Below are 24,651 nucleotides of genomic sequence, written 5' to 3'. Positions count from 1 at the left end.
GTGAAACGCGTAGTCGCCCGCGTGACGTCATCAGAAGACTCCACACCGCTCCCCCTTGGATGTTGCGTCGAGCTGTTCCATAGACGGGAGAACAGGCACAAAGACCCTCCTATTATCAGGACACCTACCTGCAGCTTCACACACGATTGATGCGGACAGTGGTGAGCTGAAGCGGAGAGGTCCGTGACAGGGGGAGCAACCCAATCTGATGACATCAGCATTTTATGTGTCTTATTTCGTATGACACTGTGTAAGTGTTCATTTTTTAATATTGTTTCTATAAAATAATTTCTTGTACTGGATTACGCTATGGATGTCTTTTCTCTCTTACCCTGATTGGTGAATATCCCTGAGTGACACCGTATGCTATCCTATCTGAAAGAAGTTCCTGCATTTTTCATACACCAGAGTCAAGCTCATTGCCACTGATCACTGATCTCTGAAACGCCTTTATTTGATTGATACCGTGAGTTTCCATTTGATCGAGTATCTGACATATTCGATGGTTACAAACTATATTTGCACTATGTTTTATTCATCTTCTATTACATATTGAACCTGCGCTCCCCCACACCTTGAGGCCATCAACGTCTGAAGTGGATCAAACAGACCATCCACTTAAAGGGTTTTGAGCTGCAAATCTCTTTATTTATTTTTTCACATTATTCTCTAGTCACTTTATGATTACACATTATTGCACTTTGTTTAAAGTTTTTATGATATATTCACATACTGACAGCACTATTTTATGCCCTTTATCACTGCGCCGCCCTTGTTTGCACTTTGTTGCACTCTGTTCTCTCACCTACTGTACCACAAAGCCCAAAACACTAAGGTGAGTGAGGAATATGATATAACAATCCTGTGACTCCAGGAGGGGTAAAAGTGAACAAGTGTGGGCTCAATTGATTCTCACCATTCCCACCAACAACGCAGAACCCTGTGTGGTATAGGACTGCAGGTCCCCGTCAGCTAAGTCTCCAAACTGCAGCACAGAGAGACATATGCATGCTGATCCGGGAAAAAAGCAGGTAAATTCGCTGAGATGATGGTATTTAAGGGAGGGAGTGGTGTAGCTGTTCCTTAGTAAAGTCACTGAAGACTTCCGGATCGGGCAGCCGTCTTTTCTCCTGCTGCTCACATGGATAGTAATACTCACTCTCCTACTGCAGCTGGCTGCCTTTCGCCATCCAAAGACTCCTGCTGCCCTGCTGCCATGGCCATCGTCTTCTCCCGCCGCCAGTTTCTTCTTCCGCTCCCATCTGGATTCTGTCCTGCCGCCGCCTCGCCTGCTCACAAAATCCACTCGCCCCAGGCGAGGGGGTGAATGGCTTTGTCGAGCACTGCCTGTTAGTGTGTGTACACTATATGTATGTGTTTATGGGGGTGTAATATTCATGCATGTGTTGCGGCTCTCGGAATATTTTGGACAAAGACATTTTGTTATAAAATGGCTCTTCTTCCTTGAAAGGTTACAGACTCCTGCTCTAGATGTTTCGGTCACAAACAGAAAAACGTACTCAGAGCATAGAAGGGAGCAAAAGAGAAAATCATGCCTTATCCTGCTACATAATAATGATATACAGTAAATATCTTCTTGGGGGTTTTAATGCAAAGAAAAACAAATATTTAAGAATGCAATGTAATATACTAGTTGTAAAATGGTTAATATTATGATGCTACATGGTTTAATAGTACAATGATTATGATGGTTAGAAATTACATTAACGAATTCAACATTGAAAATCTTATTTTGCTTAGACTGTATATCAGCATCAAGAATGCCATTTATATGGCATATGGAGGATTAGGAGAGGATTCCAAATTCAAGCACCAGGGAACAAGACAAAACAGCAAGATACAAAGTGTAGTGTATTTTTGACTCGTCAGAATCATGTGCTTCCTTTATATGTTTACAAATATATGCATATAACGGCAAATACGTAGAAAAGAACAACATCAGAGATGCATTTAACTTCACAATGAAACATAGAAATTGGGCAAACATACTGTACAAAACAGTTGAAATCAAGGGCCATGTATTTGTCATCATAACTCTGTGCCCAGGACATACGTGAAAATGAGAGGTAACTCAATTTATTACATCCTGGTAAAACATTTTATAAATAAAATTAATCAACCAATTTTGCAAGTTTTTTCTGTCAATTCTTACTCATTTACAATATTCTAAATGTACAATATATGATTACATATACAGTACCTTGCTGTACTGCAGGACATTTCTGAAAAGTTGTGCCAACATGTTCTGTTCTCCTGCATATTTTTAAGCGTCAGTTTAAACCACGAAGGATAACAAGTTTTAGAAAAGGACAATACTGTTGTCAAACTCCTGTCTCCTTGGTGTTAAGCTTATCAAAGGCATAAAGTTAAACAACTGGTATTAGAAAAATGGTAACTTTACTCTGCAACTGATGTTTTAAAAATCTAAAAATGTTTCTTTACATGCCTGCTGTTGTCTTTGGAAAAGCAGCATATGCATGAAATGGAGAATAAGTTTGGTATTGACAGAACTCCCACCAATTGCTTAAAGAACTGTTACCTGTTGGTTGGTTTTTTTCTTTTCTTCCTTTATTGACCATGTTTGAAGCAGGGGGTCTCCAGAGCTGGAACGGATTGATTTCAGCTCCTTGGATGCCCTGCTTTCTGAGATAAAAACCTCGGAAGGTAGCTGCCCTGGTTAGGCACCCAATATTGTGATTTAAAGGTCCTGTGCGGGCCAATAGGAAGCCCCGATGACATCCCTTCCAGCTTCTTATTGGGCTGCATGACCTTTAAACAGCAGAGAGATACTGGAAGCACCTTTAAATGGAAGTATCTAGGGGAGCAGAGAGTCCCCAGAGCTGAAATTAACACAGTATCTCTCTGGAGATCCCCCTGCTTCCCATCTAGGGGGCAAACCATTTTTTTTCACGGTATAGGTGCTTTAAGATGCACCAGAAAGGTGCAGCTTGCATTTACTTACTATCTGACATTATCAGGAATTGGGCGACACAGTTCCTGTACTGCACAGGAGCATGAGATATCACAGCATAAAAAGCAAGAATATGATGCTCAATTAACTAATGTGGTTTATGAAATAAAATTTACAGTGTGCAGATGTAGCAGGCTTCATTGATTCCTTTGGGTGTGATATGTTGTGAGATTCTGCACCAACACTGCCATTTAATCCTATAGAGACCCTGTCGCATTCTGCGGTATAATGAGATATGTTCTGTTTTGTGAGGGACCAATACATCCCGCTACCTCTGTAAATCAATTGGTTAGTTATAAGTTGTGACCTAACATGTCACATTAAAATGTATGATGTACTCTCCCATTTGTTGTGAATGAATGAAACATTAAGAGATTCAAAGTAGCAATACCAATTGTTCCAGCCCAAACCAGCGCACTCTGCACAATCAGAAAGGTCTGTACATGACGCACCTGCGGTGTGAGCTACCGGTGTTGCTGAAGTTTGCTGAGGATTCCGATTGTTCAGTGTCACAGCCCTGGCCTCTAAGTTATTGGTGGTGTATGTACTGTATCAACGCACAGGAAAATATGTATTGATGCACTGCACTAGTGATGTGCAAACATGCCCAAATTCGTTTCACTTGAAAATTTGACGGGGGTAAAAATAAACGTTTCTCTAGAACTTCAAATGAAATCTCAGATATCTGTGGAAATAATCCGCTTTGCACATTGAATTAGCTCATTTGCATTCGTAAATTAGATTATTTCCCAGGTATCTCAGATGTGTTCACAGGTATCTCTTCCTGTCTCCCCCTCTCCCTATCTCTCTCACAAAAGACATATGTCAAGCTATGGAGAATTTTGGTAGTTGAAATGCTTGCAAAAAAAAAAAAAAAAAACCTACATTATTCATTAATACTAAAACAAAAACGGCAAATTTTGCATGATTAGCCAATTTGGGCAAAATGTTTACACATCTCTATACTGCAGCATTTTGTGCTCCAAGCAGAAATGTGAGAATGTCTCCAAATGTACACAATCTAATTTAACTAGCCGCTCATCATAAATCTATTTGGTGGCTCTTCTTTGCACTCTCTCTAGTTCCATAGTATCTTTTCTAAGGATTAGTGCCCAAAATTGTACTCCATATTCAAGGTGTGGTCTTACTAATGCTTTATAAAGGGCATAGTTATGTTTACTTCCCTTTCATGCATTGCTCCTTTAATGCAAGATAAGATCTTGTTTGCCTTTGCAGCTACTGCATGACTTTGGGCACCATTGCTAAACCTGCTGTCAACAAGCACTCCTAAATCCTTCTCCATCAAGGATTCTCCTAATTTTACCCCATTTAATTAGTAAATTACCTGTTTATTCTTGTTTCCTAAATGCATAACCTTACATTAATCTTTATTAAATCTCATCTGCCATTTACCTGCCCAAGTTTCCAGTCTCTCCAAGTCCTTCTGGAGAGAAATTACATCCTTCTCTGATTCTACTACCTTACACAATTTAGTGTCATCCGCAAAGATAAAGACTTTGCTCTCTATGCCAACCTCAAGGTCATTAATAAACAAGTTAAAAAGCAGGGGTCCCAGTACCGAACCTTGAGGTACTAAACTCACAACTTTAGCCCAACCTGAAAAAGTTCCATTTATGACAACTCTCTGTTATCTATCCTTCAACCAGTTTTCAATCCAGGGGCAAATATTTTTACAGAGTCCAATTTGCTTTATTTTGTACACTAACCTCGAGTGAAACCGTATCAAAAGCCTTTGCAAAATCTTAAGTAGACCACATCAACTGCAGTACCCTGGTCTAAATGCCTACTTACCTCCTCAAATAAACTAGTAAGGACCTATCCTTCATAAATCCATGCTGACTATTACTTTTTTCATTATCCATTTTTACTAATCTGATTGCCCTTTTACAACTTTTGTTACATTCCTTATAATTCTAATATGCTCCCTCCGTCCCTTCTAACCTGAAGAATCGAAACACATGCCTCTTCCTTTAGATTTCCTCTACTACCTGTTTATTTAGCCACATTGGTTTATACTGGCTTCTTTTATATTTATAACGCAAGGGTATACACTAATAAGTGTGCTTTTCTAACAATGTTTTAAAGACCATTTATCTTCTACATTTTTCTCTGAAAAAACACCATCCCAATATATTCCTTGTAGATTAGACCTCAGTTTATTAAAATATGCCTTTCTAAAGTTTAAAGTCTTTGTTGTACTCAAGTAATATGGTTTTTGATCATTTATTTCAAATGAGACCATGTTATGATCACTGTTAAACAAATGTTCCAGGACTTGAATATGTGTTATTCTACATTGTTTGATATTACCAAATCCAGTATTGCCCCTTGGATGTAGAAAAAGTTACACACCGAGGCGCACATTTTGATGCATCTAATTTCTGGGTTTTTTTATACTTGTTTTTTAATCTTTGCTTTATGCTGTACACTGGAGGGGTTTTGTCACTTTTTTTACTCACCATAACCTTTATCTGTCTGGTTGTAGCCACTTCCAGCTTCATAACGCAAAGCTCGTATAACCAGCCTCCAACTAATGAGACCCAAAAAATCAAAACAGCCGGCTGTGAATTGCTGGTTATGCACTTCTTTAACCCAGGCTGTGCCGCTAACACTGTGTTAAATGGCAGACATAAGCCTATAGGGATCCATGTTAAAATGGATAATGAAGCAAAAAAATACACCCGGTGAGTATCGAACATTGCCTCCCCCCTTAAAGTGTCCACAGCCTCAATGCCCGTGCACAGCCCAACCTGGTAAGAATTGAACCCCACCCGCCCCGGTCGTGCCGGCCTGCATGGAGCAGTGAACTAAACTGCACTATTGCTGAAAACCCATATGAAAGATTTACATTGCGAAAGGCAAATTCCTGTCTGTCCTACCACCGCTGATCTTTGTCGTGCAAACTAAATTAATCTGGTAAGGCTTTAACTGCGCGGTCAACCAAAAATTAGGTGGATTTATCGTACTGTACAGACTTAGTTAAAGCTGTATTCTCAGTGAGACTGTTCAAAATCTATTACAAACTGCTGGCTCTGAAGTGGTTTATCTGTGATTCAGCCCTTTTAACCTGCTGAGCTCTTTGGCAGAAGCCCTATGCGCTCTTACCACTGCATCAAATCTCTTACACTTTAATTTAATTCTTATCTTTGCATCTATAGTCATTATAAGTAGTTTTTAAAATGTATTTTAGATTTAATTATCCAGATTCTTAATTTATACCTAGATTCTTAATTTATTTTATTTCTGGTTCCTACTGACTCATATGGATTTATGGGCCACACATTTGGCCAAACCCATTACCATCATATATTTGATGTCCATTATCATTTCATTTTTTGAGTTTCTTAAATATTGGTCTCTATATTTTTTATTTAATTTGTAAATAACCCTTACCACTCATAATACAAAATTCTTTTTTTAGCTCACTTTTAAAATTTGGGTTTAAATACTTTTTGCCATATTTGGATCTCCTTTTTCTTCAATTTTATTATTTCTAATTTTGGTATAAACACGTGCATCATAATTATTTATTTTGTTTATTTATATATACAATTATTATAATATACAATATATTATACAAATGAATATAAAATAATGAACAATGAGAAAGTATGATTTTCAAAGCATCAAAGAATATATATATATATATATATAAACAAAAAAAATGATATATATATATATATATATATACACACATATATATATATATATATATATTCTGTTTAGTACCCTTTTGATGCTTTGAATATCATACTTTCTCATTGTTCATTATTTTATAATCTTTTGTATAACTCTGTACTCCCTTTTTTGCACTTATTTTATCTATGTTGGTGACTTTGTAGCCATAGTAAATGGTTAAATGTGGGGTATATAAGGGTTGATCAGTGATGATGTGATTGACCACTGAGGAAGCCATCCTGGCAAGACGTGTCTGGTTTAGAGATTTGTTTTGGAACTTTGAAGCTGCCGTACACATGGTTAAAGCGCCATCGACTCAGGGCGTGTCGATTGGACCCTCTACAGGTGTGTAAGGTAGAGGACAACATTCTGAGGCAAGAAGAAGTTACAAATATCTCTCCAGGAATGTATTACTCACCAGTAGTTATTTTGAAACTACCACCTACAGACAGAGGATTGGAATGCACACTTTGTACTTTGGACACAGATTCTCTAAAACCCCCCTGTAACAGGCTGCTGGAATTGTCTATTGGCACATATTACTCAGGACTGCTCACTGTGAATACTGTGTTTATTTCTGTGTTTGTGTTTATGTTTTCTTACGCCCCTTTTTTTATTAAACTCCGATATTTAATTATTACCATTTACTAATGTAGCCATGCTGTAAAATGGCATACAGTTTTCTCTCATGCTGGCAGTAAGCCTGGTAAGTTACAGCGTTGCCAGCATCAATCATGGAGGTTTGCCCTCACACCCTGGTAAGGTGTCATATGTATTTAAGGGGAGTGGTAACATGCTCTGAGTCCGCCGTTAGTGACATCAGAGATATGCCTGTTTCTGAGGTATATAAGGCACAGCACTGCCCAAAGTTAGTGTTCAAGTGTGTTCTACAAGGCTGAGTTCAGAGCAGAAGGCCAAGGTGTCCACTAGTGAGTTAACTAGTGGCACAGTTCTAACGCAAGGGCCAGCAGCAGCAAGGCTGGCCGGGCCTACACTGTGTCCAGGGACCTGGCACAGGTGGTGATCTCCCTGTGGGGAGAGGTGATCCAACTCCATTGAGAGGGCGGACCTTTGGAAGGGAAAGTACAGAAAATGATTGGCTAAGCCGCTAGCTGTGAGGGGCAGCTTGCCCATACCAACTACAATAAAGATGCCCTTGATCAAAGAAACCCCAATGTGTGAGTGTGAAGTTACTCCACAGCAGAAGGCACCACCAAGAAGGAGTTCCTCATCAGAACCATCTCCTTGCGGACGCAGAGATCCTGATGAGGTGGAGGCACTGCACTGTATGTAGGTAGGACTCGCACCAACACTACCTCAGCTGCCTGTCTGGGTTGACACTCCCCATACACCATCATGCGGGAGACTCAGGAGTCATGTTGCCAACAGGTGCACCACCAGACACGACCATGTAATGGGGACTGGTTAGACCACAGGGGCCAATGTGAGATTGGGTGTGTCAGCCAGGTCAGAAACACTGTTACATTTGGAGCGCTGCTGAGAGACCTGTCAATAGGACATGCTTTTGCTAGGCACACTGGGAAACAGGAGAGTGTATGCTGCCAGTCAGTGCTGTGTTCGGACGGAACCCAGGGGTAGTCAGGGGAGCTGATGGAGTTGTCAGACCGCCGGGACGACCTGGGAGCCTGGAAGGAGTTAGTGGGTCTGGAGAGGGGCTATATCTGTCCTAGTCACCTTGAGGTAGTGCTAGTTGGTAGGATGCCTAAAGGGATAGCCTGTTAACGAGGTCAGGAATCCTGGAGAGGGTCTGCGCTAGACTGACCAACAGTTGGTAGACGCCCCAGTACTGCATGGAGAAACCAGAGTACTCTAACCCATTCCAGACCACTTACCACAGTCAGCACAGATTGGAGAAAAAGGAGAGACACAGCATACACAGAGAGAGTGAGCCTAGCCTGAGGTAGTGCAACACGAGTCAGACCTACATTAGGTATACAAGGTGGTGCATCGGGCAATCTTTATTGTATCGGTATGGCAGCTGCCCCGCAGAGAGGAGCTCCATGTACAATAACAGTAAAAACAGCAACCAAATGGTGACCGCAAGAATGGAGGATCCGCGCGGCGCAGAAGGTCCAAGTTGCCAGACGGAGGCAGATGGAGAGAGCGCACGTGGTGTGCGTTCTAATGAAGAGCAAGCTACGGAGACGACTTTTGCGAGCCTGCTGTGGAGTGGCGCCAAGGCTGTGGCCGCGCCGTTTTGGTCCTGCCTAGGACCGCGGGGTACTACCCCTGAGGACAGTATGGAGGACATTGTGGTGGTGTGTGGAAGTGAAGGAACTGTGTGCCAGCAGGCACACGCTGTACAACAATCTACCTCAATTGCGATTGTGAACGGCCGGGCCAACCAAGATGGCGGCTCCTGCTTCCCTGGGAGACCGCGTGGGCCGATTGCAGAAAATGCTGCAAATGCAAAGCTTGCAGAGAGTTGGCCGGGAGTGGCGCCAAAAGGAAAACCCCACCCTGATGGGAGGTATGGCGCAAAAGCTGCGGCTGCGCCCTCATCGACAGTGACGAGCTCAGCCCCAGTGCTGGGTTATCCTATCAACTTGTGGGACCCTTCCCTAATTCAACCAGGGGGAGTGGTTTCCAGCTGTGTCAGATGAGGGTTGAGCTGGAAGAAGGAGGAGTTACCAAACCAGCCCCTGCCTTTCAGTCACGAGGAGCTGAGCTATTGGGAAGACCACTGCAGAAGGTGTCTCCTGTGGTTAAGATGGCCAGCAAAATCGATGAGGATTCCGACATCTCCCTTATTCGGCTCCAGGAGGCTCCTGGTGCTAAAGGCAGGTGGCAAGGAGACGGTGGCGTGCCTGTGCATGCAGTGTCGGCTGCCAGGTGGTACGGTCAGTACCGTGTCCCGATGCCCTCAATGCGGCATCCACTATCTGTGGGCAGTGCAGCCCTTCGTACCAGGGCAGGCCGTGGAGGTGGGAGCAGACACAGCTAAGCTGACCGCTGAAGCCCTGCCCCCGGTCAAAGTGGAGCCTGTGGACCCCGGAGCATGGGGGGTCGCTCCTTATGATAACTACGGAGCAAGAAGAAAACGGGACTTGTACGCAAGGTGAGAGAGGAGAACCTAATCAGCGGTCCCCGATGGAAGTGCCACTCCTTGGATTGGAGCTCAACTCCTCGGACGAGGAGCCTGCGCCCATGACAGCGGTGGTGACGCGCCTACCGGCGGACCACTACAGCGGTGCTGTAAGAGAAACGGCACTCACCTGTGTCGCAACTGAGCGTAGTCGCGTGTCGCCTGTGCAGAGGCAACCGAAGAGGCGGAGTCCCACGGCCGTGATGACTGGCGGAACCAACGGCGGAGGAAGAACCACCCGAGCCGATGGAGCGGTTAGAGACGTCCTTGCCCTTCTCAGGCGCCGGCGGTGGTCGTGGAGGAAGAGGTTCCGGTTGGGAACCAACACAAGATGGCGACGAGTCCCGCGAGATCGATGACCTCACTTCCGGCGGGCACAACGGAGCCGGATGGAAGATGGCCGCGTCCTCACGTCCGAGTAGCTGCACCCGGTCGCCTGGATCCGGGAGGAGCTGGCAGGCCCTGCGGAAGCCTGGGAACCATGAGACGGGAGAACCGGAAGGCCAGTCCGATGGCGCCGGGCCAGGTAGTGGAGAGATGCGGGTCGTAGCTCTGCGGATGCCTGCCGTTTTTCCCTATGCCCAACCCCCGGCCATAGTTAAAACCCCTATCCCTGTCATCTTTTCCTACGGGTCCCAGTCGAGCCACGGGTTGTCTGGGGAGTCCCGAGTCACCTCCGATGAAAGGACTGGGGAGAGCTTGGACTTTGCTGACTGTTTTACGTCGGAAGATGGGTCCGGAGGGGGCAGGTACACCTGGGAAGTGTCAGTATCAAGTGATTGCCCTAGCTCTATCCGAGTTAGTGTTACCAGTAGGCCCAAGAGATTAGGATCCAATTCCCGGTCGACCGGTACCTCAGGAATATCCTCAGGGGGAGGGTTGGAGGAGAGTGGGGGTCCCGTGGCGGCTCCAACAGAGGTTAGGGAAACCAGATGGTGGGCGCCCGGTTTCGAGGGGTATGAGGCCTTGCTCAACCGGTTTATCCTCTGAAAAGAAGGGGTGGTGGACTACTGGTGGGCCCCAGGGGAATTTACGGAGGAAGGCCGTCTGGAGGAACTGAGACTGCGATGGTATGACATCGGCTCAGGGGTAGTGGATCCAAAGGGATCAAGTAGGTTTAGGGATCCTGCAGAGCAACACGAACCCTTGTCATGGGTGCTGCCAGGAAGGGCAGGCAGTGCTAGACTCATCCGGACAAGCCGGGCCGAAAGGGCCTTAGTGACCCGTTACAAAAACTCCCACCGGTTGGAGTACCCCTATGTCCCTGAACCCCTCATGCAACAAATAGAGGATCAGAGGGATGGGTGGCTAAGAGAGACCATAGAGGCGTATGTTGTCAACAAAGGTGGCGGATGCACTGGGCGCTGGGCAGAAGAAAGGATTTCTCAACTCATGAGAGTATGGAGCATAGGGCGCAGTATATACATGCATAAAGTAGTGTATAGACCAGAGAGTCAGTTACCCCAGGAGTACAGCGTGACTGTAACAGACATAGCTGGCCGTGAAGTAAAGAAGCCAGACCCCAGGCACTATTATTAGGTAGATAGGATAGTGGGGTCTGCTTAGGTACAGTGCCATTTGCTGGTCAGTGAGCATTGTAGAGTCATTATATCATGAAAACTGTATGATATAAATTTGTTGTGCATAATTATGTGTTATGTTTTGTAGTGCTTCCTGGAAGAAGGTGCACCAAATTTAGGTCCCAGACGGGTCGTTGGGATTCACCAGGGGGAGAATGTAGCCATGCTGTAAAATGGCATACAGTTTTCTCTCATGCTGGCAGTAAGCCTGGTAAGTTACAGGGTTGCCAGCATCAATCATGGAGGTTTGCCCTCACACCCTGGTGAGATATCATATGTATTCAAGGGGAGTGGTAACATGCTCTGAGTCCGCCGTTAGTGACATCAGAGATGTGCCTGTTCCTGAGGTATATAAGGCACAGCACTGCCCAAAGTTAGTGTTCAAGTGTGTTCTACAAGGCTGAGTTCAGAGCAGAAGGCCAAGGTGTCCACTAGTGAGTTAACTAGTGACACAGTTCTAACTCAAGGGCCAGCAGCAGCAAGGCTGGCCGGGCCTACACTGTGTCCAGGGACCGGCACAGGTGGTGATCTCCCTGAGGGGAGAGGTGATCCAACTCCATTGGGAGGGCGCGCCATTGGAAGGGAAAGTACAGATAATGATCGGCTACGCTGCTAGCTGTGAGGGGCAGCTTGCCCATACCAACTACAATAAAGATGCCCTTGATCAAAGAAACCCCAATGTGTGAGTGTGAAGTTACTCCACAGCGGAAGGAACCACCAAGAAGGAATTCCTCATCAGAACCATCTTCTTGCGGATGCAGAGATCCTGGTGAGGTGGAGGCGCTGCATTGTATGTACAGCACCGACATTGTTTATTGCACTAAATCACGGCGGCACGCCGAGATCTACCCCAGCTGCCGCCAGTAACAACCGCGCGCCGCCGCGTTTCCCCCACGCACCCCCCCTCCGCTTCGCGCGCAATTTAAGTTTAAAACTTCAGCAATAAACAGTACAACACTGCCCCTCTGCTTCCCCGCACCCCCGCTTACCTTCATTTTATCTCCAGGGGTGTCGGGGAAGCCGGGGAAGACGGGGAAGCCGGGCGCGCATGTTACTGTGACGTCACAGTGTGCCGCCACGCGCCGCGGCTACCCGCTTCCCAGCCGCATGCAGCCGGCGGTTTTTACTGCAATAAACAATGTCGCTACTGTAGGTAGGACTCGCACCAACACTACCTCAGCTGCCTGTCTGGGTTGACACTCCCCATACACCATCATGCGGGAGACTCAGGAGTCTTGTTGCCAACAGGTGCACCACCAGACACGACCATGTAATGGGGACTGGTTAGATCACAGGGGCCAATGTGAGATTGGGTGGGTCAGCCAGGTCAGAAACACCGTTACACTAATTTTAATGAATATGAAGTAATCCTTCAGAAATACTTTTTAGCTACGTGGAATTTATTAAAGATACAGCAATACGAAATCCATAAATAACCACCTTAATATAAGGAAAATGTCAAATGTTTTCTCATTTATATTTATATACTTTGAATGCTAACCCACGCAGTATTACACTATATTTCTTTCTCTTTTCTCTTTTTTCCTCCCTCGTTTGGAATTCGTAGATCCATTTGCCGGAAGAAGTCCTTCTTTGCCAATCACTGATTAAAGTTTGGTTATTATTTTCTTATTATTATTTCTATTATTTTCTTTGTTATTTAGTGTACAAGTACTACAGGCTTTTGTATGCTACCATCTACATACAATGATAGAAAAAGAAAAATGTCATAGGGCATTCCAAATGTAATTCAAACTATTGACATAGCTGTGTCACCTGCACTCCATCATGACACTCTTCATATAAAACCTTTTGTATATTCACATTGATATTTTTTGTGATATATATATATACTATATATATACAGTACATGAAATAACTGGTGTAGTGAGTTCTTTTGGGGACCCAAGTTAAAGTAATGACCACAGCTTTGCATTCTGCACCTGTAGCACATTTTAGAATTAAATTGTTTCCATTTTTAAGGAGGGGGTATAAGCTTTGTAACTCTCCATTAGAACCTGAATCCAGAACAGTGAGTTACATATATGGTACTGTATAATATTTCTTCAACACATTGGCCTGGATTCATCAAGTTGCGTTGTGGATCTGGGTGCAACACCCCGCATCACGGTTTCATGAATCACGGCCCTTGTGAGGCTCTTTGATTTGTTTATGAAAACTTGAATTTTGTTTCATTGTTCCCAAACCAAGGAAAGACTCACTGCATATTAAATAGGGGCCGTACAAAATGTAATAGTAGCAGATTTTAATATAGTTGACTGGAATAACTCACTGCAAAGAACTTACCCAACAAACCTTGCAAACGTAAATATAGAGCGGGTTATAACATTAAGTTGTAGTAGTCCAGCATGTGAATTCTTTGCCCACATTCAGCAGACAAGAAATGATGCGTCCTCATGCCTCTCAGTTGAAATTCCATACTGGGCTCATAAAGTACTCTCCTGCTGAGCCTTGTCTCCAAATACCCACAGGCCACAACAACTGGTACAGTTTCAGAAATGCTGCGGGCTAAGATCCCCACATCAATAATGTATACCAAAAATCACTTACATCATCAAGAACATCAGAGCACAAAGACCAGGGCCTTCATGTTTGGCCTACACCACTGCATCTTAACATGCCCAATGCATTATACCTGCACATTTGATAAAATTATAAAAAAATACACCTTCTTACCAATTTAAATAGTTTTAGATATGATAGGATAACCTAACAAAACAGAGATCAAGGAGCTTAGTAATAAGGTAAGAAAGTTGTGTCCTCGTACAGTATTAGCTTAACATTTTTGTCCCCACTGTCTTATGATGACATTATGATGTATAGATTGTGATATTCTGCATTATCACTGCCATTGCATCCTATGGAAACTCTGAGATACTGCATTATAATATGATATTCTGTGCTATCAGCGGGTACAATTACCTTTGGTACATCTGTATACTGTATGTAGTGTCTTAGATTTGTTGTGATTTATTACCTACATACATACTGTATATAGCAGGCATCATTGTTAATTGGTGTGATATGGTGGAATACGGTGTGATATTTTGCACCAACACTGCCACTGAATCGTTTGGAAACTCTATAATATTCCGCGTTATAATAGGATATGTTGTGATATCTGGGGGAACAATATCACAAGCTACATCTGTATTTACTATGAAGTCACACGTCTGAAATATTAGAGAAATACAGTATGTAAGACATAAGGCCAATACACTTAGCTGATGTTTTGCATGTTTGCTAGTACTGAGTGTCCCCCATGAAAAGGAGGTATAACCAATACTTGTGAGTGGTACAACACGTATCTACCCCATTCTATCAGTTCTTCACTCATAGAAAAGCATGTTAATGTCCCACAAGTCAATTAACACACAAATTCCCAGCAAGGTCAAGAAACGCTTTCTAAGTTAGCAGGTCTCTTTCATGGTCCTGTGTTTGGACAGACTCAATGTGGTCATTCTCCCTCCAAATAGAGGTAAATGGGAATTTTATCAGGTAGTATTCACTGGTCGTGCCTTGATGTGGCTTGCAGGCTTATAACACTTTGGCCAAAGGGTTTAACTAAATTACCTTTTTTCAAGAGAATATATAAGTATTTCACCGTGTAGTTATGTCACATTGGATGTAGCATTGGGCTTTCCTGTCTTTTGTTGTATAGATTTGGCCACGCTCAGTAGCACTCCTTTTGACATTATATATATTATATATATATTGTGGTGGGTTTAGGGGTTTCTTGAGCTTGCTGGGATTTTGTGTGTTTATTAACCTTACTTTTCAGCTTTCAGTTGTTTGTAGGTTAGTGCCCTAACCCCCCTGGGTGTAAGCTCGCTCCTCCCAACTTTCTATGTAAGCAGGTCTTTTTCATGTTCCTGTGTTTGGACAGACCCAATGTGGTCATTCTCCCTCCAAATAGTGGTAAATGAGAATTTTATCAGGTAGTGTTAGGACCTGCTCACTGGTCATGCCTTGATGTGGCTTGCAGGCTTATAATGCTTTGCCCAAAGGGTTTAACTAAATGATCGCTTTTCAAAATAATATATAAGAATTTCACTGTGTATTTTTGTCACATTGGATGTAGCATTGGGCTTTCCTGTCTTTTGTCCCACAAGTCAAACTCATACAGTATGTGTGGCACAATTTTAATGATACATTCCTGCAATTGATTGTGACTGTAAGAGTAAATACACATTTTATATGCACTCACTTGATTCATTCTCTTATCCCAACACACTTGGCAACTGTGCACGTGAGATACTTTAGTAGTGAATGAGGCGCAGTTTCATTTGCAGGAGTTCCACAATATCAGCCCATTATATTGTACATAGATGGTCCAGTAGGGCACAACAGTGGGAGGGACATCAGCATATTGGTACCCACAAATTCAACTGTTTTCCTCCTTGCCAAACCACTAATAACAGGTATACAGGACGCCTTTTACTGTTATTCTATATATGCTCTCAACACAATTTTTATTTGTCTCCTTATTACAGAACTTTTTACACTGATGGAAAATATTGTAAAATGGTTGATGTAAACATTGTTTTTTTTATTTTTGAATATAATATTAGGGTGCTATGGTGGAAAAGGTTGATTCGTCATAGGTTAGAAATGGCAATTATCACAGAGTCTGCTTATAGAAGCAAAAGCAAAGCCGTTTGTACAGCATATGGATAATCCCCAAATCAGTCTTTCGCAAACCAGTGGAGAGCTGTCCCCATGAAAATTACCATTATTTTCCAGGAAGAGACTGCTTCAGATAGCTATGTAACAAGGCCCACAATTCTGTTCTGTGTGACCTCAGACATAGTCAAAACAGAGTGAAAAGATTTGCTTATATACATGCAGCATGGAGCAGTACTGGGACAATGTTAGATAAACATAAAAAAACAAATTACAGATTAATTATGATCCGTTACCTTCATATTGGGAGGGGCAGTCGCAGGCGGTGAAGGAGGACGATCGGGAAGGGTCATTTCTGAAGCGTTAGACAGCTCTTGCTTCCTGTTGACACAAAGTAGCCCATTATTAACAAGGTTGCTATATTCTGGCAGACAAATGAGTCCTCATCAGGCCTTCTCCTCTTACTCTTCATGTAACTTTCCACGTAGATTTTCTTAAATCGTCTAACAACTTATGAGGCAAATTCAATTCGCCTGACAATCGTTGTTTTCTGGATTCTCAATAACTTCATGATGACTCAGACTCTAGAAACTCCACAAACATTGGCAACCCCCTTTCCCCCCCAAAAAAAACATTCTAACCTGTGCAATGATCAGCTACGAGCTTCACTACTGAAAGTGCTGCAGGTAAAGCTCAATTCAGGTGCTTTACACCTCAGGGAACGAAAGATAAATAGAGTTGTGTTCCCATGACAACCTCATTACGGTAATTCTCCCCCCAGCCCTCCCTCCCCTTTCCTCCCATCTGGCATTAGCTAGTTACTGAGCGTTATTCTGTGTGTTTCTGGCTCTTCTCTTCATAGCATGAAAGATTATGCACGGTACGTGTAAAGGAGAGAAGCAAAATGCCAATAAAAAAAACAAGAGCACAAAAAAAATAATAAAACCCCCGGATGTTCTGTTATGTCTTTGTGTAATCAGGATGAAAAAGTGGGAGAGTGAACATGGGGACGTGGAAAAGATAAAATATGTTTTCATCCGGTTCAATGATCACTGTGACATGCAGGTGCATTAAGAGCTAGGAAATGGCACTTTGCTCTGCCTTTGAAAAAAAAGAAGTTCCCTTGAAAACAGAAAAACGTACTAATGCATTTGTTCTCAGCTCTTTCATTTGAAGGGGAACATTGCTCCAAGGTTGTTCTTGAGGCTACTCTAGTTTTATAGTCACAATTGTCTAAATCCTGTCCTCAGATATCACTAGACAGAGGCTGTTGATCTTACAAGGTGTAGTCTCAGTAACCCAAATATCTAGGATTTGCCACTCATTGAATATATTCTTTTAAAGCAGCAATACTACATTGCTCCTTTTTTTCCCCCATCATCTTTTTATAGGTAAAGCATGTGACAATGTGTAATCCTACATTCTGACCTGAGCTGGCAATCGTTTGGTGCTCCTGTTATAAATCTGTAAAAATCCTAATTGTCTAAGGAAATGGCCGCCTCCTAAGGCTGCGGTCAGGCAGGGAGTGGGCGCGCTGGCGCTCATGCGCTGCCCTTGATTGTCCGCATGATTCGTGGCCGGCTAGGTGTGCGCTTGTCTGGGGGTGCGGCCACGACAGCATTGGGCGTATCCCTGACGTGACGCGCTTGCGGACGGCAAATTCAAATTTGCTTGCTCTGCAAGCATCTAAGCTTGCTCACGCTGGCCACACACATTGCCTCAATGTGTTTCGGAGCAGGCTGAGTGGGCGCGCCCGCCCGCTCAGCGCCACCCTGGCCGAGGCCTAACTCTGCAGCAGTTTGTGAAATGCTGCAGCTTAGTGTAAGATATTATAGTTAAAGCTTTCAGTGTAATAGAAAGAGTCATAGACAGTCTGGTGTTTGGAACACAGCAACAGGTCTGTTTGTGATACTTTGTTGCCAAAGCGCAGAGCTCAAAAAGGTGTGTGTGTGATAGCCTGTTTCAAAAGTGGAAGTAGATATGACTTTTCTAAATGGTTGCTGTTTTAACCAAAGGATGAGTACATTAAAAATAACACTAGGAGCTAAAAAAAAATACAGTATTATCTAATACAACTGAACTGATTTATTTAAATAAAACAAATAGGCTTTTTCCCGTTTTGCTGCTTTAACATTTGTTTGCTAATTTAACCCGTGTGTTGCCAGCGAAAGGGTCCAAATTAGGGTAATAGATTCTTATAGCTGAGGGGTCGGGGGTGGGGGGGGAATGTTTGTGTTCCTCTTGATAAATTTACTTAAATATAGTAGGAGTAACTTACCTTTTTGAAATTTAGCATGTTTCTATTTTCAAGCTAAGCAATTAATGTATGTTCTACTAAATCTATGTCAAGTGTAGAACCGAAAGCCTAACTAAATTCAAGAACAGCAAGAACTACGGTATATAAAGTATGATATAGAGCAGGGGAGTGCAAGCTTTTTTCCCTGCGCCCCTCTGCCAGCAGTTCCCCTCTCTCTCCGTGCCGCCCCCCTCTTACCCATGCTCCGGCGGCATGACGTCACGTTGCCATGGCGACACGTGTAAGAAGCCGCCGGAGCCAAGTGAGGTTTACAGACCTTGGCACCCGGCACTTAATTTAAGTGCCTTTGGGAAGCGCGCAGGGCCTCTGTAAGCCCCGCACCCCCTGCAGACAGTCTCCCCCAAGTTTGCACACTGCTGATATAGAGTATTGTGCTTCTGGTATTAATCAGGCATTACAGAAGAAAGAGGAACATTTTCCCAGTATTTTGTGAGCACATATCCTCAATGTTTAGGTTTAAATTACAGTAGTTCTTACAACATTTCCAATGCAACCATTTTTTGTATGAGTCATCCTACAAATATACTCCGTTTACAGTATCTGCAAAATAGAAAAACACCGGAGGATTTCCCCATTAATTATGTGACCATGAAAAAAAAGTGTTTTGCATATGATTTCAGAGTGTCCCTCAAAATCCCTGATAGCCCCTCTTAAAGCAGCTCCCCTCCCACAAAAAAACACCCCTCCAAATACATACAAAAAAATCCTCACCCCCCCCCAAATATTTACAAACTCCCCACCCCCACAAATCCATATTAAAAAAAACAATGCATATATTTAAAAAAAAAAAAAACAATACATATAACACCTGCAATACATACAAAAATATCTGCTGCCTGGAATGGACAGCCTTCAAAATAAGACACGCAGGGGATTCTGGGAGAAAAAAAAACCGTTACCACAGCATCTCTGATATTGTGGAAATCCTTCAAACTAAAAGCATCAGTGGATTTTGAGATTTGGGGAGATTTATGTTCACGCACAGATGATTTGAGGCATGATGCAGCTGTAAAAAGTATGTGGTAATTCATGTGTATATATTTTCATAAGAGGTTATAATAATTATAGCGGTGAAGCATACTTTAATAGCGTCCATGCTGGTTTTAAGTTCAGTGTTTTTTAAGAAGGTGTAATGTTATGCTGTATAGCTGTGGCATCTGACCATAAAATGTATACTGTATATATTTACACATAGGTTTGTATAAATAGTGCACTCCAAATCTTATCTAGATTCATATTGTGTTGACCCCAAATTATCGGATTAAGAATGGGAAACTCAATCCACCAAGTATATTCACCTGTAACATTTTAAAAGCTTAAACAACATGGTATGCATATTCAAACTCTTATCTGAATACATATACAATTACCTCAATGAGAACTGAAATCCATTTTTTGATAGATGAAACCTCACAAGAGGTGAAGTTCACAACTTCTTACAATCAAAGTTAAGTGAAGAGTATATTAGTACTGTTAAACATCAAGACGTTACCCGAATTGTGTTGCCTTTTTCTTAAAAACTATTTTACTACAAAAAAAAAAAACAAAGCAATTGAAAAAATGAAAATGCACACCACTAATACAGAGGAGTACAAAATGTCATCAAAGGAATAAATTTTCTAGATAGAACTGCAAACAGTATGTTTCTAGAATCTCTGCCTGAAGTATTTTTCAATTACAATATTTGGTACACTGTGACACATAGGGGTCACAAAAAGTAAATCCTAATAATTAAGGGTGGTCACGGTCTGGGTACATTTAGGAGCATCTATTAAATAATCTATTATTTTCTATTAAAAGATTCTAAAAAGCCCAACGTTTTAGTCATAGGCCATGTATAAACTCTGCCACAAGTTAGTCTCTCAGGAATAATAACAGTGGAACCGAACAAAACAAAATCTTACAATTAGATTGCAACGTACAATCATAGTGACAGGGCCAGATAACAACAATTTGATTTAATTTATTTTCGTAGCCGCCAAGTGAGTCCTGCAACAGCTGGGCCTAAATGTACAGCTCTACCCGGCTTTTATCTCACAGCAAACAAGCTGGGTTTCTACGGTAACCTGCCACATGGTTCCCTAGCACCACTGTGTGCAGTTGACCGATGTACCCTGACGGATGTGAGTAATTAGAGATTGAAGAGAAAAAAAACACACACATATGCACCCACCCTCTAGGAAAGCTACTACAATATCAGAGCAGTTTGGTAACCCCACCTCACCCCCTCCCCCCCCACCAAAGGGTTGTTTTGCAAACATTGTGACCTCTGTTATCATTGGTTTCAGCACTGGATCAAGATGTAGTAGCGTTTCACTACAAAGGGGAATTATTGAATGCTAATTGAGTCCAATATTGTACCACAGGTATAAACCGTTGATATCTAGTTTAGCCTTGTTGCTCATGTTTACGTGTATGTTACAGGACTGTATAAGCAACCTTACAGTGAACGAGATGGAAACGAAAGTAGAGGTCACTCAGCTTCCGTTTGCATTATCAGGGGGCAGGTCACGACCATGTGATCGCGATCCCCGGAGCCTGGTGGCACGGCGGTGCTGCGAGATTTCTAGCACTGTAAACATTTTAAAAAGACATGTGATAACCCAACCACGCAAAACTATAACATGAATCATTTAAGAACTACATGTTTTAATATATTAATAAAGGCCTAAATTCCAATAAATAATCACTTTAAATTAAGTAATGGACTTCATGGTCATGGTATACTGTCATGTTCTGTGTTCAGCATCTCTGTGTTCTGCATGCTGGACTGCTGACAGAGAGAGCCCGGTAGATGCTGGAACGTCCATGTCCGGTCGCCGGGGCCTACGTGTGCCGTGAAGCCCCAGCTCTCCTCATCTGCTACGGCCTCTCATGCAGTTGTAGCGGGGTATCCCCTGGCTACTAAATCTACCCTATGGGCTGGCAGTAAACCCTGGTGTTCACAGGTTTGCCAGCAGTTTTCATGGGGTTTTCCCCTTTGTCCTTTGGGACTGCACTTGAGTGACGGCATATCCTGTTGTGGCTGGGCCAACGGGAAGCCCGCCCTCTGGCTGTACTTAAGGGCAGGACCGCCCTAAATTTAGTTGGTTGTCCTTCCCCATGAGGAATGCAGGTCACGACTGGGAGCCTGAGATTGGGGCCTTCCCATGTGCTCTTTCGTTCGGGGAGGAGTAGAGTGACTATACCTCTGCCCCCGCAAGGGAGGTGGGGAGGAGCTAGGATGGCTGCGAGTGCCCTAGTCCCGTAGTGACTGTCCAGGGACTATCTCCGGTGATACCTGAGAGAAGAGACTGTGATCCGGCAGGTGACAGCTGAGTACCTGTATTACTGCACTGAGTAGTAATAAACCTGTTCCTGTTTTGCAATATACCTCCTGCCTGGTGTGTGATCTAACTGGGGGGAGAGTTACAGTTCTACCGTGGGATATCGCCTCCATATCCCTGGAGCCTACGGCAGATGGAGGCGCAGCACTGCTAAGTATTACACGGGGTATGGAACCCAGAAACCTGTTCCTGTGTCCCAAGGTTACCGTGGACGACTCAGCCCTCTTGTAACCAGCAGGTATGCACCACAAACAGCCAGTAAGGGCCCCGATCTGCGATTGGGGGGGGGGGGGGAAACACTGTTACACAGTCATGACAGACTGCCTGTGACAGGGACCATTTGATATCAACAGGAGGGGTTGTTTAAAAGGGTGTGCTTTTAATATAACATTTCCGTTGAAGATAGAGTTTCATTAGCAATGATTACACAGTGTTATATGGGTATATATGCGGCTAGATAATTAAGTAATATTGTATCTTCCCATCATTTATGGAGAGCTGACAATTCTGTGTAAGTACATTTATGTCTATGGTACAGGAAACATCCTGCACCGCAAACAACATCACAGCTATGTGGAGGTGCCGCTGCGCCGCCGGTCCTGGGGCCGCTGGGAGAGGTGTCCCGGCTCTCCAGCACTGGCGGCCGCAGAACCCTGAGGGGTGCTCATGGAACTCCGGGGTTCCGCGGACCTCTGGGGTTCCGCGGAACCCCGGTTGAAAATCACTGGGGTAATGGCTTGCATTCGAAAAGACCTTGCGGTCTAGCTAGATTTTTTCTTGAAATTCTTTCCCCTAGTCATCACTATAAGATTATGGGGTGATCACTTTGTAAATTGGGAGGTAATTTTCTGGACAGACAACATGTGGGTGATGGAGGCTATGAATGGCTTTGGTGCACGACCCCTGAGTTAGGGCTTTTTGCAGAATTTAGTGTTGTCATGTTTGAGGTTGAACATATCATTTAATGCGAGGCATGGGCCGAGGGTGGCAAATTGTATCACTGACCCTTCTTGTCTGCGATGCAGCTGGCAGAGTTCAGGAGGTTGGTCCCCGAAGATCAAGAAGGTCAGAGCTGCCTTTCAGAATTGTGGGATCCGGCGTCGGACTAGTGATGGATCTAGTTTGAGCATGTAGTGCACCTGGTGCGTGGGGAGCTTATGCAGCTTCTTGGCGTGAGTACCTTATTCTGGCGGGCCAATTAGGACTTGAAATTTTGGAGGTCGGTGTCCTGCTAACATTTGTGTTAGTGCTTGAGTTACTGTAGACCTATGGAAAGGAAGCTGGCGGGGTTTTTTTTTTTTTTATGAAGTTATTGTGTCTGGGGGTTTCTACAATGGACTTTGCAGTATGCAGGGAGGCGGCCGGGCTATAGAGGGTTTTGCCAATACAGGATTTTATGAAGTCAGTTACGCCAATAGTATAAGAAAGTTTGGTGCAGGTGACTGAAAAAATTGTGTTGCACAGTACAAGGCAAGGCTGCTTAATGCGGCCTTCGTGCTTGTGTGTTCTGGGGCTCTGAGGGTAAGTGAGCTGGTTTACAGTACTAATAAAGGAGGAGATGGTTTGTAGTTGGAGGATGTGGTTTGGGAATCTGATCACGTCTGCCTCTTGGTATGCCAGTCAAAAACTGACCAGCTGGGCAGGGGTTCGTGGGTCCGGTTGGTCAACTTAAATGACAATTTAGTCTGCCCAGTTAAGAGGCTAAGGAATTCTTGGAGATCAGGCCTCCCATCCCTGGTCCTTTGCTAGTGCATGCTAAGAGAGAGGCTTGTCAAGGTACCAGTACCAGCGGCTTTTCCAGCTGTGGTTTGTGGGCTTGGGTTTAGACACTGCAGAGTTCGGTACACATTCCTTCTGCATAGAGACAGCGATGGAGGCGGCCCTGTTGGGTTTGGGTGTTTACATGATTCAACGGATTATAAGATGGGAGTCTGTGACCTCCCTATTAGGGATAAACTGGGGCTCAAGGGAATGGGATACACTCAAAATATGAAGAAAAAACTGCATGTAATAATAGAATTCCTTCAATAGTATTGATAATTATCTTCAAGGACCTGACCCTTTGGCAAGTATACAGAATGATGACTTTGTTTCTTGTGGAGGTTAGTACCAGATTGGACTCCCACTCTATATAGAAAATGTATGAGTCCTGTATATCCTGGTACAAATGTAACACCTCCAAATATGATCAAGACTGTTCAACGAACAAAACAAAGTACTCACAATAAGATGAGTGTTGATAAGTTTCCAAACTTGCAGGGTGTTGGCCCGGCCAGGCAAAGCGCAGAGTATATCTACAGGAACAAAACTTGGCACACAGCCAGAAATAATCAGCCAAAGAGGGTGAATTGAACCGATTTATTCACTGATGGCAATCACACTGACATGTTTCGCCCTTGCAGGCTTTCTCAAAGTGTTAGATGGGATTAAAATCGTTATCACAGTTATGTTTGTCTTTCATTAGTTTAGGTAGTTACATTTTGCTTTGGTTGTTCCTTGTCGATGTTTAGCTGTTGCTGCCACGGACATGTATAGAATTGTCGATTCGTATATGCATTAGGTAGAAAAGCGGGCAGAAAAGTGGGTAGAGGTTTGACTATACAGGACGAATTTGGGGATGGTGGAGTGATTAAAGTTGCGTTTTTTTGGTGGGGTAAAAGAGGTTTAAAGTGAGTTGTTGCCCGAGTTGGTGTTGCTATGTTGTAACTGTTGTTGTTGGACTGAATTTATGCGGTTAGAAGGGATTTAGTACAGATCCTGGTCAGGTTTGGTAATTTGCCGGTGAATTGGTCAAACATAGTGTATAAGAATATCTGGAAGGGGGCTCGGCTGGCCTGGGAGGTCGAGAAGAGTAGAAAGAAAATTAATAAAGTGGTAGGAAAGGTTGTTCTGCAGTCATGGGGCAGGGTGATTTGTCCCCCTGATTTTGAGTTGTTTAACGAGGGTCTGTTTCGTCCGTATGTGGTGCACTTGTCTAATCTCAGCCT

General features: G+C 43.5%; 1 protein-coding gene across 13 annotated transcripts in view; it reads right to left on the bottom strand.

Moving 5' to 3' along the window:
- The window catches only part of RAP1GAP2 (RAP1 GTPase activating protein 2), a 693,938-nt gene that overhangs the window by 239,656 nt on the left and 429,631 nt on the right, over positions 1-24,651 (bottom strand). For 11 of the 13 annotated variants that reach the window (XR_012800437.1, XR_012800436.1, XM_075594386.1 and 8 more), the window contains one exon: positions 16,318-16,402. Coding sequence is in view for 11 of the 13 variants with exons in the window: in XM_075594386.1 (XP_075450501.1) it covers positions 16,318-16,402 (85 nt within the window). In the remaining 2 variants the exon portion in view is untranslated. Of the gene's footprint in view, positions 1-16,317; positions 16,403-16,662; positions 16,798-24,651 lie in introns of those variants that run through there. The other 2 variants (XM_075594390.1, XM_075594393.1) reach the window with 1 other exon arrangement.

Source organism: Ascaphus truei, chromosome 3, assembly GCF_040206685.1.
Source record: "Ascaphus truei isolate aAscTru1 chromosome 3, aAscTru1.hap1, whole genome shotgun sequence".
Classification (NCBI taxonomy): Eukaryota; Metazoa; Chordata; class Amphibia; order Anura; family Ascaphidae; genus Ascaphus; species Ascaphus truei.
This window is presented reverse-complemented; position numbering and strand designations above follow the sequence as displayed.